The 20,124-nt window shown below is 34.4% G+C and overlaps 1 protein-coding gene across 4 annotated transcripts in view; it reads left to right on the top strand.

The window, feature by feature from the left end:
- The window catches only part of BARD1 (BRCA1 associated RING domain 1), an 88,950-nt gene that overhangs the window by 33,785 nt on the left and 35,041 nt on the right, over nucleotides 1-20,124 (top strand). For all 4 annotated transcript variants that reach the window (XR_013762670.1, XM_079132509.1, XM_079132511.1 and 1 more), the window contains 3 exons: nucleotides 4,867-4,947; nucleotides 6,614-6,786; nucleotides 18,733-18,841. Coding sequence is in view for 3 of the 4 variants with exons in the window: in XM_079132509.1 (XP_078988635.1) it covers nucleotides 4,867-4,947; nucleotides 6,614-6,786; nucleotides 18,733-18,841 (363 nt within the window). In the remaining variant the exon portion in view is untranslated. The remainder of the gene's footprint in view (nucleotides 1-4,866; nucleotides 4,948-6,613; nucleotides 6,787-18,732; nucleotides 18,842-20,124) is intronic.

Genomic DNA, 20,124 nt, shown 5'->3' with positions numbered 1-20,124 from the left:
TAACTTTGTTTCTGTGGTTGTGCACTATGTAGATTCATACCATTCGTGGGATCATACATGTACATAGGGTAATGATGTCCGTCTCATTCTACCATCTTGCATATCCCTGCCCTCTCCTCCCTCTCATTTCCTTCTATGCAATCTAAGTTCCTCCATTCTTTTCTCACCCCCTCTTCCCCATTATGTATCATCATCCACTTGTCAGGGAAAATATTTGGCCTTTGTTTTTTTGGGATTGGCTTATTTCACTTAGTCATGTCTTTATTTAGCATAAATGAAATTTTAAAATGAAAACAAATGCATGTAGAAGAAATGGACTTGAATTGCTACTCTAGATTCTGAAGGCTGGCATACCAGGCATGTAACAGGGGTTTATGGGTACTATCTGTTAAAAATCTGTGGGATGCTTATTTTCCAAGGGTTAGAGGTATCTAAATACTCACCCACTAAGTCATGGTCAGTTCTGGGAAAGCTAGGGATAGAGAAACTGTCCCAGATTGCTTTGTCTCCTTCATCACCTAAAATATTCTGATCTGGTCATTATCTATCCCCTATACGGGCTTCAATTGGTCTTTTTCATATTACTTGCCTACTTAAACTCTTCAAGGAATGACCATTATTTATAATATAAAGTGCTTTTTTATTGACTAATATATATATCCTTTCATTATTTGCCTTTTCAGGAAATGTTGTTTTATCCAGTCACTTCCTCAGCTGCATTATGTATTACAAACATAATAAACTGTAATAAATACCCTGAACATGACTTTTGCTTATGTTGTTTCCTTAGTTTGGATGTTTGGATACCTTATTACCTTACTCTTTTTTTTTTTTTTTAATTTTTTTTTAATTTTGATTCATTATACACAAATGAGGTACAACTCTGGTTGTACACGAAGTAAAGTTGCACCATTTACGTAATCATACATGTACATAGGGTAATGATGTTTGTCTCTTTGTATTATTTTCTGGGTAAGTAATTTTTATTGTACTTAATTGTAATGTTCTCTACTGCTTTTATGAAGATCTTTATTAGTGATGTTATAGAAGAATTAACCTTGCTTTTATGAGGATCTTTATTAGTGATATTATAGAAGAATTAACCTTTATAACATGAAAAAATAATTTTGTTTATATTTTTGAAAAGTTAATTTATTGTTACTAAAATATGTACATGTCTGCAATATGTGAGAATATGTGAAGAATTTTTCCTTTCATTGAAAAGTTAGCATTATAAAAATTCAGTGGACATATATTCCCTTATTTTTAGCCTTTACAGTATTACTTGAAAATGCCAAATCTATTTAAAATTTCTTATAAGCCTTTGTAAATACTTTGCTTAGATGATTTTTTTTTTTCCTTTTGGCTGTGGTTTTAGGAAACCTCAATTATTATTCTAAGTTATGTGGAATAAGAGCTAGTGCTTCTTACTCAATATTCTTCTAGAGAAGAAAGTAATTTAAAGAAATGTGAAGCAGAAGTTAATTTATTTCTTGGAAACTTCATATCAGTTCAAGCTTATCCAGTTACTTTGGGCCCTATCTAATTATCATAATTTTATTTATGTGCATGACTTTAAATTTACATAAAGTAGAAAGATGAAAATATGACAAACTTTTAAGTACTAGGGAGGAGAAAGCAGATTGGGTATAAGAAGCAAGCAGTTTGCTAATCAGTTATATGTTTCAGGGAGTGAAATGTTAATAGAAGACACCTTTGATAATGTGAGGAGGTGACATGAAAGTAGTAACTGGCAACTTAAAAGAGATTCCTGTGTTCTCCAGACTCACTCTGTTTCTATTTTATTTGATTTTCCATATAACTTAACACTTAATGTTTATATTTTCTGGACTTCTTTAAGTTAGTGTTTTTTTTTTTGTCATTACTATTTGGAATCAAAGCAAGGGAACTTTTTAGGAGGGTGTGTGTGTGTGTGTATTTATGGATACTTTCATGTTGAAGGTAAGCAATGTGTATGGTTCTGGCTGTTCATCTCTCCAGTGTTCAGGGGATTGCTTAAAATAATTCAAATTTATTTCTTGGTAGATGTTCCTGAATTCATTGGAACTGACTTAGGTGTAGAGCAAAAGTTGCTAAATACATGTCACACTGGAAATACAGAATTTGCAATCTAAGGGATTTTGGAAAAATGTTTATTATTATACCTGGGACAGTCAATTTGGAACATATATAATGCTTACTTTTAGACCCATTAAACTTTAAGGTTATTTTGTTTTAATTAAGGAGGATAAAAATATGATGCATGTGGATTTATTTTAAAACTATAAGATACCTTCTAAAGGTTCTCTACTTGAGAAGTAGCCCAAAATATGGAAATAGAAATAAATTTTTAAAAAAGCAAATGTTAATTATACTTAGGGGATTTAGTGACTTCTACATTATCATCCCAAGAGAAGAAAACTTTCATTTCAAGAGTATTGGCTAAATTATAGTTAGATAAGAGTAAGAAGTTATGGTGTGCTGTGGCATAATAGGGTGACTATAGAAGATGATATGTGCTATATATTTCAAAAAGGTAGGAAAAATTTTTTGAATGTTTTCACGTTAAAGAAATGATAGGAGATAGATATGTTTACCTGAATTTAAACATTATGTAACGTATACATAGACCAAAACATCATTCCCCATAAATAAGTATAATTTTTATGTTTTATGTCTCAGTTAAAAAAATATTAATTAGGCTGGGCATGGTGGTACACATGTGCCTGTAATCCCATTGACTCGGGAGGATCACAGGCCCAGGCCTTGAGCAGCTTAGTGAGACCCTGTCTCAAATTAGAAGATAAAGGGGGCTTGGGCTGAGGATGTGGTTCAGTGGTTGAACGCCCCTGGGTTCAATCCTGGTACCAAAAAAAAAAAAAAAAAGTACACATACACACACACACACACACACACACACACACACACAAATTTAAAAAGTATTGGGTGTGGGAGATTTCATCTCACTTAAGGAAATGTTTCACAAAACTAATTCACAACATTGTATAGGTTATTTTCATCATATGTAACTTTTATTTATTCAGCTTTCTTCAGAATAAACTCTATCAGTGATTTTTTATGGATTTAGGCACTATACCTCTTCTCTCTTAATCCTAAAAGAACTGATTTAATTATATTTGCAGTGACCTGTAATAGTGTAATTTCAAGAGAATTTATCTTCATCCCACTGCATAAATGCCATTTTTCTTCCTAAAGCCTGACATTGTTTTAAAAAGAGGCAATATCTTTTATTTTATAGTTAGATGTTTCTGGTAGTACTAGCCAAGGTTTTGTACATGCTAGGCACATATTCTACACTAAACTACATCCTCAGCTCCCAACTAGAGATTTTTAAAAAAGGCTTAAGAGTTGACCAATACTTTATTGGGGGAAAAAAAAAAAAGGAAGTTGAAAGATGGATGTCAGATATCTTTGCATATTATATTAAGGGTTGTGATCTCAGTTTGGGGAAAAGGAATAATAAGAGTTTGGCCTGGTTTAGCTGAGTGCGTGAGGGCTAGGATTAGGGTTCAATTTTCAGTACTCCCACACCTCTCAAAAAAAAGAGTGACAGAAGGTGGTCCCTGAGATTAATTCTTCAGACTTGTTTACCAGGGTTCACTTTCATTGAAGGTTGGCAGTACAGAGACATAATTTCCAAGCTATGTCATTTATTCTTTCGAAAGACAGCTTCTGAGCTCCATTCGCCTATATTAGAATTTAGTTAAATCACAACACATAAGACAAAGTTCAAAATTGGATAGAAATTTAATTTTAATATCATTTAACAATGAAAAGTGTCTTAATAACTTGAAGGTGGAATTAGTATCATCTGCCTTCAGTTCTCCTTGTCTTGTGCCTTATTTTAATTCTTCTCAGTCATGTTTATCTTTAAAAGTAGGTTTTGATTACAAAAGTGTTTTTCTTATTTATTCCTTTCTTCCTTTTCCCTTCACTATATCAGTGAGCTGATGTTATAAAATAATTGCATATATTTCCAGAGTGTTGAAATAGAGAAGAGAAAGATTAAAAACCTTTTGTCTGGTAGGAAAGATTTTGTAAGGAATATCATAGATTTGTCATAAGTTATTTTCTGTAATTCAGTTAATTGATAATGGGATGATTTTAGTCTTGAACTGGGGGATAAAGATTGGATGTTTATTTCATGTATTGTTTTGAATGTGTTCTCCCAATCCCTTTTCTGCCATTTTAAACAGCTACCTCTTCTGCCATGAAAATACTTTTAAGCAAATAAGGTGAATATAAACTAAATTAATGTGTTAGAATAAATAGAATAAGTGCCAATAAAGTAATGGATTTTGGCAGTTTAACATTGGTTTCACTCAGTTTTCTTGGCCACAAATAGTGTTTATTTTAAATAATACTCAAATCATTTTCATGTATGCTCAAAAAGGACTTTTGCACAAGTGAAATGACAGCTTTAAAAACTTGATTATGATCAAAAGATCTTTGGCCAGGGTTATTTATTTAGTATCTTGAGATGAATATTGAACATGGGTTGCTAATAAAGATTTTGTACTGCATACTCAAGGACAGACAGTATGATGCAATATCTTGTGACTATTCATACATGCATAGCTTAATATTTCTTAGCTCTTGAGCAGTAGATATTAGAGAAAAGATTTAAGCTTAACTTTTTCTTGAAGAAGACAGAATCTTTAAAAAAAAAAAAAAAAAAAAAACTAAGTATCTTCCTTATGTTCTTCATACCTCCCCCTGCCCCTAGCAATACTGGAAAATTGAACCCAAGGCCTCCTGAATGCTTGGCAGTCACTGCACCACTGAGCTGCATCCTCATTTCTTGATATTTTTTTAATGTCTTTTTATTTTTCATTGTTCTACTAGGGTGACGTCCCTTCTGTTGAATACCTCTTGCAAAATGGAAGTGACCCGAATGTTAAAGACCATGCTGGATGGACACCATTGGTAGTTTTTGTTTTGTTTGTGGTGCTGGGTATCTACTTGTTTTTTATTCTCCTTCTCTCTGTTTATAGTTCTTAAAGTTTGTAGTTATATGTTGTCCATATATCATCCTCTGCCACCTATACCCTCTTGTTTTAGACTGAAGAATTTATGTTTTCACCAAGTATAAGAGAGTAATTATTTTCCATCTAACTTTTCAATTGTGACAGGCAAGAAATTGGCTGCCTTTTGACTACGTTTAGATTTAGGAATTCAGTTAAACTACATTGCTGAATTTAACTAATGTATAGAGTTAATGAACATCAAGTTTCATTCTACCACCTGGCATGTCAATGGAACCTAATTTTGAGGAACAAAGAGAAATGAGAAGGACTGAGTGTGGAATGTGGTCACAGGGGAGTGCCTCTTACTTAGGATCTATCTTAACCTCACTTATACCCTGTCCAGTTGCAAATAGAGGCAGCAGAGAAAGCTTTGTTTATGTTAATTAAGTATCTTACATCTTTGCTTATTATTAACATAAATGCAATGTGAAGAATACTTTGGAAAAAATGATAAAAATACTTAGAAACAAGTGCTACATGGGTTAATTACATTAAGACAAAAGCATGATGTTTGAATGTAAGTATAAAGTGTCAGCAAATGAGTGCCTGCCTTTATCCTGTAAATAAGAAGTTAAGGAGAAATTAGGAGGCTCTTATTTGGCTAGGTGCAAAAAAGGTTGAAAGGTTTATGACTTTTCCTTGGCAAATTCTTAAGCTGGGAGGGTTTAGTGTGGATCACTTTATTGTTTAGATTCTAAACGCTGGTTAAACTTTTTAAACAAAAGTTATTATTATTATTATTTTTTTAATACCACTAAGGCAAATTGTAGTAAAGGTCAGTGAGTAATTTCAAGGATCTGATGCCTAGTTTGAGTTCCTTTCTCCTAGATATAGACTTAGACATGTTGAATGTGATGTTGCCTATTCTGAATTGACATGTGCTAAAGGAAACACAGTATACCAGAGATTTATGAGAATACAATACAGTGACATTATTGGCAGCTCATTAGACATAAGGAAAGATTTGCATGTAATACATCTTTGAATATTCCATTATTACCAGTTCTGTTATTTATTTAGTAAGCTGTTTCAAATGCCTATTGTGTGTTAGTTCTGTTATCACTAACACCAGCCATCCAACAACCTAGCTTCAACAGAGAACTTGTCTTGTAAATAACTCTTAGGCCGTTCACTCTGCTGGGTGCTCCTGTCCATGTGCTGGCCCACCATTTAGTGTTGACCTGATATGGTACATTTTCTTCAGCCTTAGAGAATTTCAGCCTTTATACATGGTCTGGTTGTTAAATACCAGGTCTTTTTTCCTTAGTGTTTTAAAAGTATTGTGGAACAATTTAGGAGGACTGGTTGGTTTAAAGCTTCATTTTCTTTAAAACAACAACAAAGAAGAGTGCTTTACCCAAGGCTCTTCTTTTCACCTAAATAGCACAGATTTAAATTACCATATATCTTACCACAAAGATGATTCATTCATAGTGTCTTCATCAACCCTTTCGTCTGTATGAGTATTTAGGTAAGGATAAATTTACTGACTGAGGTTCCCATTTATTTCTCTAAAGTGTGGCATTATTATATTATCCTTTACTTTTCTTTTTTAACTGAATTAGCATGAAGCCTGCAATCATGGGCACCTGAAGGTAGTGGAATTGCTGCTCCAGCATAAGGCATTGGTGAACACCACTGGCTACCAGAATGACTCGCCACTTCATGATGCTGCCAGAAATGGGCACATGGATATAGTCAGGTTGTTACTGTCCCGTGGAGCTTCCCGGAATGCAGTGTAAGTAGTCCTCTTGAATATTGCTTTTAATTGTCTTGTATTCCCAAATCAGGGTACATGATGAAGCAAAGACTGTTCTACCCAAGTTGATGTTTTCCTTTCTTTTCCATAACTAGAGTTAAATGTGACCATTACGTTCCATATTTCAAATCAGCATTTTTTTTTTTTTTTTTTAATGATGCTTACATATTGGAGATTTGCTCTATTTTTTTAGAAACAGTTGTCAAATCCATTTTGGAAACTTTATTTTATGGAAAAATTCCCTTAGTGTTTGTATTCTGTAGATTGATTCATGCTTATTTATAAAAAGTTATAGACTTAATTATATTTATGCTATCAAGATTCTTTAGAATTAGTTTAAGTACTACATTTCTTTGTGCCTTTTCTGCATATTTAGTATAACAACAGTTAAAATATATAAGATTTCAGATATTAGGCAAGTGCAGTTGAGTTGAGTTATTTCCTAGATTTTTCACATTATTCAAATGAGGCTCTGAGTAAATTGTTTTGCAGTGTCAGGGCACAGAGGCACATTAGTGAATGCTGGCGGCTGCATTTTAAAATTGCTATTGTCAAGAGTATCACAAGCAAATGCCGTATGTAGATTTTATATCTTTAATCTGTAACTTGGCTCATGTCTCCCTATATATTATTTTACTCTTTTCAGTTAATTAGGTAGTTGAAATGAAAATGCCAGAATTGCCTCTCTGTGCCCCAGTTGCTTATATAGGTTTTGAAAGAGCACACAAAAGTCAGGCATACCCTGTTTACAGAGGAAAATAAGAATTGGAAAATGCAGAGCTTCAAGGTTGTAATTTTTTATAGGTAACAATTTAACATAATTGAAAAACAAAATAATAATGCAAGAATGTACCATACCTTGGTGCTTTTAGTTTCAGTAAGTGTGTCTAATTGCCTTTATTTCTCTTCACAAGTCATAAGATAGTTGGGGGTTGGGGCATACATATATGTATTTTTTATTTTTCTCTGTGTGTGTGTGTGTGTGTATGTGTGTGTGTGTACATGAATCTAACACAGAGATATCTGTGTCTATATAAGGACCTAACAGATGTGACCCTCCCATGGGTGTAGCAAGCCATTTGATAAAGCAAATGGTTTCTTGGGTCAGGTGAAACTGAATTGTTTCCATCCTGGGGTTCTTAAATCAGCCATGACTACTTTAATGAATGGAGCACTGGTCAGGGTGTTAGGGAATCCAACTTTTATTTGTGACTCCATTATTGACTTTATAGCCTTAGGCAGGTTAATTTCTGTGCCTTGGTGTCCTCACCTATAAAACATGGGTGATGCCTGCTGCTTTTCTATTTCTTCAAAGCATAGTGAGAATTAATGAGCCAAAACACAGAGCCTGTCTTTGTGGATTGTACACCATGATTCTTCACTGCAGTGTGAGGACTTATTAATATACAAGAAATGAGTATGAGACAGTGAGCGAGCCTGCCTTCATAGGTGTCTTCTCAGAGACAACAAGCGCCTGTTTTAAATATGCTGAAGTGAAGTGGCAGACTTAGGTATACATGTAGCCAAGCAGTGCCCAGTAGACCTTTCTGTGGTGATGGAAATGTTTATGTCAATGCTGAACATTCAGTGGCCAATAACTACTGAAAATGGAACTTGAAAATTAGCTATTGCTACCAAGAAACTGTATTTTAAAATGTCTTTAATTTTTAATTAATTTAAATACATGTGCAAAGTGACTCCACTGTTGGGAAGGTAGTTGATACAGATAGGGCACTTAGGAAGTAGGGTTTATTCAACAAAAGAGGATGGGATTGATATTGGATAAAAGATAGCGGTCAGATGAAGATGTAAATGTAATCCCTGGGCACAGTAGTGTGGTCTCTGTTATATTTTCTTTTGTAAACTATTGATTATCATACTGAAATACTCTCCCTGTGGTTTTTTGCTTTTTGTTTGATAGTAGTTCTTGTTCACCTAATTGGTTTTACCAGTGTCCTGCTGGCCTCCTCCTTTTCAGATTGCTTTTCTTTAATTCATTACCCATTCCTCAGCCTGAGTGCTTTCAAAAAATACAAGTTCAGCCAGATCAGGTATTTACTTAAAACTCTTCACTGCCTCCTTCATGATGTTTTTAAAATAAACTTTAAACTCCAAAATATGGTTTATAAGACCCTAGGTGGTCTGGCACTACTTACTCTCCAGCATTGTCTCTCTTACCACTGTTCCTCCCATCCTGCTTTCCTATAAGCATTTAAATTTTTTTATTTTTAGTTGTTGATTGACCTTAATTTATCTATATGCGGTGTTGAGACTCAAACCCAGTGCCTCACACGTTAGGCAAGTGTTCTACCGCTGAGCCACAACCCCAGCCCTATAAGTATTTTTTGTTGTAGCCTTTCTGAATCTTTATGTACTTAAACTGTGCCAGACTATTGTAAAAGCTTTTATATATGTTTTCAGCTTCTGCTCTGGAATTTTCATTTTTGTAGTTAGTTTCTCATTCTTTGAGTTTCATCTTAGATACTGCTTCCTTTCAGTTGCTTTTCTTGATTCCTTGTTTTTGTTTATAGTAGTTCCCTGGTCAGAGTTTAGGTGCTGGTATATTTACTTTATATTATCTTCTTTTTAGATTGTATGCTTTATAGATCAGGGATCATGTCTGCCTTCCCAGGCTCTACCAAGTGCCAAATGTAGTCTGTACCCACATTTATGTGTGGAGAGAGTCATTAAGATGTGGTATACTTTTTCTTCTCTTTTGATAAAAAATCAGATGAGATGAGAATAAAAATTGCCTCCTTTTGCTACCATCTTCACTATAAGCATGACAAGTATGTCTAAAATCAAGTTTCTATAAGCAATACCTTTTTTTTAATGGTAAAGGAACTAGTTACTATTGTTTGAATAAATGTCATGTGCTCCCTGGGCAGAATTCTTTGTCTCTTGCCCTGTTGGCATCCATGGTATGTTACCTTTTCAGGATTGTGACTACCCAAGTTAATTCTTATAGTATCAGCACTTTTAAGGCCATTTTATCCCCCTTTCCATTTGCCAGTGTTATAAAGACTGTCCTCCTGAGTGTAGAGGAAACTTATTCTTGTCCTTTTCTCCATTTTCTAAGGAATCCATGGGAAAGGGACATTGAGACATGGAGATGGTGGGAGTCACCACTCTGCTTGTTTTGCCTAAAACTCTTGCTTCCTTTCAGCCATCACTGTCTCAGACTCTGGATTCTTAATTGGCAAGCGTGTTTTTCTTTCTTTCTTTTTATTTTCTTTAAGGAAATTTGCATCAAACGAACAAATGTGCATGTGTTTCCCTGGCCTGATTATAGATAACCTCTGAGGTCATTATATAGACTGGTTCCATGCTTCTTTTCCAAACTTCCTGCTTCTGAGCTTGGCCTGGGGACCAACCGCTGCATAACAGAGCCCATTTCATTGCCTTTCTTTTCAACAAAATACACTTTTTGCTGGGCACAGCAGTGCATGTGTGTAATCCCAGTGACTCAGGAGGCTGATGCAGGAGGATTTCAAGTTCAAAGCCAACCTCCGTAATTTAGCGAGACCTTAAGTAGCTTAGTGAGATACTGTCTCAAAGAAAATAAAAAGGGCTGGGTAAAGCATCCCTAGGTTCAATCTCTAGTACAAAAGAAAAAGAAAAAAAATTAAAAAGATCATTCCTTGGTGATCCTCTGGGAATGTGGAATGCTGCCCATTTTTAAATAGGACCTTTTTTCCTTTGGTCCTGCTACACTTAGTGCAGCTATACTAAGTGGGAAAATAGTCATCCTAGTTAATTCTTCCATTTTCTCCCCTTCTGTCTGCTCCTTCTCATTTCTTCTGAGTCTCATTTTTTTCTTATTTCTTTTCCCTCTGATGTTTAAAATACCTCCTCATGGCTCAGAATGGAGCTGATATTCTTCTGGATTTGATATTGGTCTGAAACACATAGATTGAAATCTGAAATAGTTTTTACTGAACTTGGTGCTTGGTTGAAAAATGAGACAGGGAAGGTTCTTAGGCAAAGCACTAGAGGAATAGAGAGAAGCTCTGACTCAGGGAAAGGGTTTAGAGACATCCTAAGCCGATTAGTGCTTTCTTGGAACCTAACTCTGCTTCCCCAGGAGGGGCCAGACTGTTTCTCTTGAGAGTCAGATGAAATTCACAATTCACCCCAGCACCATCGAATCTTCAATGCAGTGTCTTTTGTCTCTGGGTTTCTAACTGTGGCCAATGTCAACTATTTTATTTTTTATTATAAAGTGCCTGTTTGATCTTGGTTCCACACATGATTTTTTTTTATTAAAATCTTTATTTTTACAGACTGCATTTTGATTCATTGTACACAAATGGGGTACAACTTTTCATTTCTATGGTTGTACACGATGTAGATTCACACCATTCATGTAATCATACATATACATAGGGTAATACTGTTTCTTTTTCCATTTGTCAGTTGAAGGACATCTTGCTTGGTTCCACAATCTAGCTATTATGAATTGAGCTGCTATGAACATTGATGTGGCTGCATCACTGTAGTATGTTGACTTTAAGTCCTTTGGGTATGAACTAAAGAGTGGGATAGTTGGGTCAAATGGTGGGTCCATTGGAAGTTTTCTGAGGAATCTCCACCCTGCTTTCCAGAGTGATTGCACCAATTTGGAACTCCACCAGCAATGTATGAATGTGCCTTTCTCCCCACATCCACTCCAAGACTTACACTACTACTTGTGTTCTTGATAATAGCCATTCTAATTGGAGTTAGATGAAATCTTAGGGTGGTTTTAATTTGCATTTCTCTAATTACCAGGAATGATGAGCACTTTTTCATTTATTTGTTGATCACCTATGTATCTTCTTCTGTGAAGTGTCTGCCCATTTCCTTAGCCCATTTGTTGATTTAGTACTTTGTATTTTTGGTGTAAAGTTTTTTAAGTTCTTTATAAACTTTGGAGATTAGTGCTGTCTGAAGTGTGTGTGGAAAAGATTTTCTCCCACTCTGTAGGTTCTCTTTTCACATTATGGATTGTTTCCTGTTCTGAGAAAAATCTTTTTAGTTTGAATCTATCCCATTTATTGATTCTTGCTTTTATTTCTTGTGCTATGGGGGTTTTGTTAAGGAAATCTGGTCCTAAGCCAACATGATGGAGATTCAGGCCTAGTTTTTCTTCTGTTTGATGAAAGGTCTCAGGTCCAACTCCTAGATCTTTGATCCATTTTGAGTTGAGTTTTGTACAGGGTGAGAGATAGGGGTTTAATTTCATTTTACTGCATATGGAATTCCAGTTTTGCCAGCACCATTTGTTGAAGAGGCTATCTTTTCTCCATTGTAAGTTTTTGGCACCTTTGTCTAGTATGAGATAACTATACTTATGTGGGTATGTCTCCGTGTCTTCTATCCTGTACCATTGGTCTACCTGTCTATTTTGGTGCCAATACCATGCTGTTTTTGTTACTCTTGCTTTATAGTAGAGTTTAAGGTCTGGTATTGTGATACCTCCTGCTTCACTTTTCTTGCTTAGGATCGTTTTGAGTATTCGAGGTCTCTTATTCTTCCAGATGAAGATCATGATTGTTTTCTCTATTTCAATAAGGAATGTCATTGGGATTTTAGTTGGAATTGCAATCTGTATAGTTCCTTGGTGTGTATGTGTGTGTGTGTATATATATATATTTTTTTTTTTTTTTTTTTTTTTTCTTTTTGCAGTGCTGGGGATCGAACCCAGGGCCTTGTGCTTGCAAAACAAGCACTCTACCGACTGAGCTATCTCCACAGCCCAATAGTGGCTTGGTAGAATGGCCATTTTCACAATATTAATTCTGCCCATCCAAGAAGATGGGAGATCTTTCCATCTTCTAAAGTCTTCTTCAATTTCTTTCTTTAATGTTCTATAGTTTTCCATGTAGAGATCTTTCAACCTCTTTTGTTAGATCGATTCCCACTTTTTTTTTTTTTTTTTTTTTGAGGCTATTGTGAATGGTGTTGTTTTCCTCATTTCCCTTTCAAATGTTTCATCGCTTATGTATAAAAATGCTTTAGATTTATGCATGTTGATTTTATATCCTGCTATTTTGCTGAATTCATTTATGAGGTCTAGAAGTTTTCTGGTGGAGGTTTTTGGATCTTCTAAATACAGAATCATGTCATCAGCAAATAGTGACAGCTTGAGTTCCTCTTTTCCTATTCCCTTTAATATCCTATTTCCTTTAATTTCTTTGGTCTGTCTAATTGCTCTGGCTAGTATTTCAAGGATGATGTTGAATAGAAGTGGTGAAAGAGGGCATCCCTGCCTTGTTCTAGTTTTTAAAGGGAATGCTTTCACTTTTTCTCCATTAAGAATGATGTTGGTTGTGGGCTTAGCATAAATAGCCTTTACTGTTTTTTCTAGTGTTTTGAGCATGAACACTTTCTCTGCATCAATTAAAATAACCATATAATTCTTAACCTTAAGTTTTCTTTTCTTTTCTCTACTTCTTATATCTTTTTTTTACTCTTGAACTCTTCTCAGTAACCAGAAGGGGCAACAGCTATTTATTGGGGTTATTCTGGGTATTTGGTTCTTTTCATGCCCTAGTTAATTGGATGCTTTATTAATAAATATAACTTATTCTTGATATATAGAAAAACTGTTGATTTTAGTCCCTTTCTTTTCTATCCAGCCAACACCTTGCTGTCCTGTGTTAAGGATATCATCATGATTTATTAATTTTCATTTCTTACTGCAATTGTCAAAATATGGGGGGAGAATTATGGTAAAATAATGGTGATAGCTTATTTGCTTTGTCCTTTTTGTAAATTCTAAGTTTACAATCAATTTTGACATTGATATTATAAATATTATATTCTTTGTTGTTCTGTGGCAGTTTCATTCTAGTTGTTTTACTGTTATTTTAACAAGACTATTTTAAGTTATTAAATGGCTTTCATATTTTATGAAATGATCCTGTATTTTCTGCATGTTGATTTCACAAAAACATGAGACCCGTCTTGTGTTTAATGTTGAACCATTCTTGAATTCTGAAGATAAACTTGGTGTAGTGTATTGTTATTATTATTATCATCATTACTATTCTAGTTCTTTTTTTTTCTTTTTTGAGACAGGGTCTCATTATGTTGCCCAGGCTGGCTTTAAACTCTTAGGCTCAACCCTTCTACCTAGCTTCATGCGTAGCTGGGATTATAGGCATATGCCATGGCACACAACTTCTTCAAACAAATATTTATGTCAGTTCGCTAGGATTTTTGCATAATTATAAGTTACAATGATTTGTGATTTTTTAATGTTTTGCCTTCAGATTTTGGTATCAAAATTATACTTGTAACTTTTTAAAAGTAATCAAAATGCTTTCAGTCCTTTTTTCTTCTGAATCATGAATAGAGAGAGTATCTTGCAGAAATCAGCTTGTACCCTGAGGTGGCACAATATTATCTATTTTGATAACTTACATATTATATAATTTTTAAAGATCTTCAATTTTGTTACTAGTGATATCACTCTGAAATACTAATTAACTAATAGAAGAATCAGGCACTAAAGAGAAGATGGACTTTTTTTTATCCCACTAAGTTTATGCTTACATAGTCCCTGTGAGACTATAAAAACAAACTGCCTGTTTTGCAGTTTTATCTCAGGCTGTGATTTTTCAGGAGGATGCCCAAGAAGACTACTGAACTGATGCTTAGCATTGAACACACCAATGAGATGGGGGTCTGTGAGGAAATATTGTCCCTGTTTTTTTTCCCCACATATTTATTATTGATACCACAAACCCATAAAACTTGAAGTCTTCTTTATGTATTTTTTAATCAGATGTTATGGTAGTTTTTTGTGTACTGAATGCTTAAAAAAAAAGAAAATTATCTGTTTTCACATATTTCAGGACCCTGCAGCTAAAACTAAAGTATTTGTTGATTTTCATTAACTGTATGTATAAGGAAGTGATAGTTTATAGAGTTCCTGCTGAAAGCATGTTGAAAAACAGTCCGGATCCTCATACCAAGTGCAAATTCTTATTCAGTATCCATTACATAGTCTTCCTTTACATTCTAATACATTCTGAGAAATGACCTCGTAAGGTGATTTCATTGTTGTGTGAACATCCTGTCCTACATAAACTAAGATGGCTGTGACATCATTAGGCAGTATAATCTCATAGGACCAGTGATATATATGTGGTCTGGTGTTGACCAAAATGGCATTATATAGTGCATATCTGTATTTTCATTGAACTTTACAACTTTTCTGCTGCTGTAAGAATTTTAGTTTGAATTATTCCAGTTAGGGGTGAAGCAAACTATAGAAGGAGTAGAGAAGAAAAATTTTTGTAATATAGTTCTGGGAGAGAGGAGGGCAGGGGAGACAAAGTCCAGCCTCAGAGTTATTTTAGATGTCTTTAGGAGAGAGAAAAGCTTGTAGAAGAGATCTGAGGGAGCCAGAGTAGCAAGTTTTAATGTTCTATTATTAGACTGTAATGAATGATACCAAGACCACAAGACCTTAAATATTAGACACAGTGTTTAAGAACTATCTTTTCAGTAGTGATTTATAAAATGTAAAGATAGCCTTTTTGTAGCCCAGAAAGTAGGGAGAGTCAACAGCTCAGTAATATATTTAGGTAATTGAATGTTTATGGAAGACCATATATAGAAAAAGAAAGAATGGAATATTATCCCTGCAAATCCGACTGAATTAAAAAACTTCTTGAGTGTGGGAAGAAGGAAATCTTGAAATCTTATAAGGCACTAGAGCCAAGAATTAACCACATATAGCACAAATTTAAAATATTATTGATACTCTTTATTTGTCATCTTCATTATTTAATTTATAGGTTCATCAGTGATGTCTTCCTAACCCTATTTTTTCCCATAGAGGCTATGCTGTGACTATGAATTTTCCTATTGCAATGTTTTGGGACCCCAAGCCATTATGGAGGGAATGACAATGCAATAGAAAGTTATGTCTCTATTTCAGATTTTATCTTTTGTTTTGAATTATTTTAAATATTTTCATATCTTACTGTGAAGTCAGGTTTTACTAGCTTATAATGTATTTTGAGCTTTATGTAAACTTTTTAAAGATGGTGTTTTACACTTAAATAGTGTTAATTCATTTAAACGTGAATTTACTTGTTTTTCGCTTAAGTAATTTACCTTTCTGAACTAAGAATTCATTGCCCAAGAGGAAAGATTAGTTCTATTTTTATCTGAGATATTTCTATTTTTATCTGAGATATCGAGAAAGAAGTTTATATCTTTTATAGTATTTGTTATCTGGGAATTTTTGTATTGATAGCTGTTCAAAACCTCATTGACTGTCCATCTTCCCCACTTCTTTCTGTACATCTCAAATGCTTCTATTTTATTCTTTTTTTTTTTTAAATAACAGCTATGTAGGATTTAGGAGTTGGTGTTTAGTCTGCTATTAACAGACTTTCCCTGGCAGGACATTGCATTCTTAACTAGAAAATATTATATGGATCATTGGACCTATTAATTGTCTCCCTGCCCTAGTTAATTCTTTAAAAAGTGAATCACCTACAACAAGGATAATTATTGTTTTACAGCTTTAAAAAAATGTTAACTTTTTTCAATGATTGTACATTTTTTTCTGCTCACAGCAAGCAAAATGACTTGAAAATCTAAATATATTGCAATTTTGTAATTACTCATAAAGGATTTCATTCATGGACTGTTGGCTTCCTGTCGTGGGTGACAGGTTTAGCATTAGTAAAAATGCCCTTTTTGTATTTGCTTTTGCTGATTGGATGATCTGAATGTTTGAGGATAAATTCAAATTTGTATTTCTTCCTTTTTACTAGTGGGGTTTCTCACTTAGTGCACAGTTGCAGGCAATGACTACTGTGTTGTTCCTGTAGGGAAAAGGACATTAAAGGATTTTACTGCATTGTGAACTTTACCCTTGGGGTGAAGTTGAAACATTAAACACCTCAGCTTAACCCTTTCATAATACTTCCTTTTCATTGGTCTTGATGATCAGAAAAATTCTGTTAGGAAAAGGATTTTCAGTTACTTCCTTACACTCTTTATCTTTAGATTGTACCAAACAAAATGGAAATTTATTTTCACTGTAATATTCAGAAAACATGCTTCTATACTTTTCCCTTACCAGACATTCAAATTATCATTATAAGCCTGCATGATGTATGTCATACAATTGGGGGAAATGATACATTCCAGATATAACTATGTTCCCTTACTTTCCTTTTTTATCTGTCTTCTAAAAATGCAATCTGTCATTGTTAAGGCAGTTCCTGACATGTACGTCTGTGAGGCACTGATTTAAGTGTTTTTGATGTATTAACTCATTTCATCCTTGTAATTTTAGAAGATAGTCTATAGTGTTATCTCCATTTTAAGATGAGGAAGCAGAGGCACAAGAGGTCAAGTGAATTGTCCAAAGTTACACAACTTTTGATGTGCATAGCTAGAACTTAAGGTTTAGGCGGTCGAGTTCTGTGACCCCTGCTCTTAACCAGCATGCTCTATTGGTGCCATCTCTCTGCTTATGGCTACTTAGGAAACTTTCTGAGGAGGAAGTCCAGTTCTTGAACACCACCTCTTTGTTCTTACATAATCTGGCCACAGCTTACATTCCAGAACACCCCCTTACCTATCACCCCATTCCCTGTGGTACACGCTTACCCTCTTCATTTTCTCTTTTCCTATGTTCTGTGTTTCTGATTTGCTGTGCTACCTCACTTAAGACCTTCACACACTCTTTTCTCTCTATTCTTATTCTACCTTCTCTTCATTCCCTTTCTGGGCCTGGGAACCTTCACCACACTTCAGAGTCCTTCCTGTTTGCTTCTCTCTGCTTTGCCCATGAATCTGTATAGAGATAGGATTGCCTTTTATCTCATTGGTTTTTTAGAACTTAGAAGAGTTCTTGGTACATTTAAAAAAAAAAAAAGTTGTTGAATGCACGAGTATTTTCCAAGCTGATTACAAAGACCATGTGTAAGGAAGTGGAATAGCTAAGAATCCTACAGTTGTAACAAATTATTTATTTCCTTTTTTTAATACATAATTTTAGATGTTGATGGACCTTTATTTTATTCATTTATTTATATGCAGTACTGAGGATCAAACCCAGTGCCTCATGCATACCAGGCAAGTGCTCTACCACTGAGACCCAGCCCCAAATTATTTATCATTGAGAGACTGAGGCTGGGCAGTATGGAATATTACTGGAAAGAACAAGAGTATGTTACCTTAGTCAAGTCATTGGAACCTGTTCTTCTCTATTTTCTTATCTATAAAACAATGGGCTCATACTGAGATATAAAGTCTCTTCAGTGTAACACTGTAACTTGTGAGTCAGTGCATGCTGAAAGGTCTACATCAAATTGCTCTGTGAATCATAATGGTTTGTTCTGTGATGACTGTGATTGTTATAGATTAGAGTATATATTCATATTAAAATTAATTTTTAAAGTGTCATGTTTACTGCTTTATTAAATTTTTTTGTCATGCAGCATAGTTTTTCTTCTAATGGATCTAAATGCCTATCTTGTGAATTTATCTAATTTTGTATTTGTTTATACAAACTATAGAGCCTATTATAGCTATAGTAAATGATGTATATTTGCATGTGAAAGCATCTTACCCTTATTGATTAATGATTAGGAAATCAACTTTTAAACTATGAATACAAATACAGAAAAACAGTTGTAAAAACATTCAAATGTGAGTTAAAATATATTCAATTAAAAATTCTCCTTATAATGATTTGGTGTCAGATTGAAATTTCACATCTTTTCCATTGAACTCAGCAGCTTTTGATACTAAATCCTTATGCCTAATGTGAATTCTGAGTCATTTATTTTCATTAAAATTGTGTATCATTAAGGATATTGAAAAAATTGTTCTACCAGTACATCCATTATGTTAAGAATCAAGTCACACATTTTATTTACTTAGACCCATCTGCATTTATTTTACTAGTAACATATTTGGTCTGCGGCCTGTGGATTATACAGACAATGAAAATATGAAATCATTATTGCTGCTACCAGAGAAGAATGTATCATCCTCAACTAGCCATTGCTCGGTCGTAAGTATGGATTTAGCTTTGGGACATTTATATCTTTTATTGAAATTGGTTATGAAAGGAACATAATGGAAAAATTTCCAGTTAGCAAATTGCTTTCATTCACCAAACAATTATTAAGCACTTCCTTAGTATTAGCTACAGTGGATTCAGAGACAATAAGAGTAAGACTACCAAGAAATATTTATTGAACCTTCTCCATACTTTAGGCAGCATTCATAAAACAATGAATATGACTGGTAGAACCCTTACTTCAAAGAACTTACCTGCTAGTGAGAGGTAGAAAAGAGACAGACTGAATAGATAAGGTCAGAGAACTTAACCTGCTAGTGAGAGATAGAAAAGAGATAGTGAATGTGTAAATACTGTAATAATTATGGTGGTGCTCTTTGTTGCCATGGGGAAGGGATCAGCGTATGCCAATTCTATATCAAATGGAGTAGGTTGTTGGATATATGATTCTAGAACTAAGGAGAGAGAGGTACAAGTGACAAAGATACAAGAGATAAAGTAGAAAGAACACCTTTTTCTTAGGAACTCACAACTAAGTGGGGAATACAGATGCAAAAGCTTTACTACCCATTGTAATAAATGTATAATACAAGCACTAAAACTGTATAGTAGAATCAGAAGGTAAAAGCAAACTTGGAAGGCTCAGGAAGAACTTCACAGAGAAGGCGATGAGGTGTCTTAAGTCTTTCAAGGTAAGTTTTAGCAGGCTGTTAGAATGCTGTTGGATGCAAATGATAGAAAAGGTTCATCCAATTGTTTAAAGATGGTTTATTATCTTAAAGATAATCCCAGTGTAGGATAGCTCTGCCTTGTTTAACACAGCAGTTAAGGACTGCATCAAGGACCCAAATTCTTTATATTTATTTTGCCATCCTCTATTTGTAAGCTGTGTCTTTTTAGTGGTAATAGGATCATTGCCACAATTTCAATGTGATAGTGGCCAACTGTAAAAGAGGCACTAAAACCTTTCCCAGGGACCTTGTTGCTAATTTCCCCAGTGTCTTATTTGTCAGAATTGGTACTAAATTGGTTTTGACATACCCTGGGCTTGCAAATGAGGTTAGATCTTGAAGGGTCCATACATGAACAGAATTGGGCTTCTGGTAGTCTGGAAGAAGTGAGGAATGGGTTCTGTCTGGATAACCAACGTCATTTATTTTTCTTGGTCTTACCATAGTGAGGAAAACAGTGTAACTTCTCCAAGAAAAGGAGACATAAAGAAATTCAAGGCACTGTAGAGTTTAGTGTGAGAGAAACTAAGGTCTTTTAAAGTG

The sequence above is a fragment of the Sciurus vulgaris genome, assembly GCF_902686455.1.
Source record: "Sciurus vulgaris genome assembly, chromosome: 3".
Classification (NCBI taxonomy): Eukaryota; Metazoa; Chordata; class Mammalia; order Rodentia; family Sciuridae; genus Sciurus; species Sciurus vulgaris.
The sequence above is the reverse complement of the archived record's forward strand: the minus strand, read 5'-3'. Positions and strand labels throughout refer to the sequence as shown.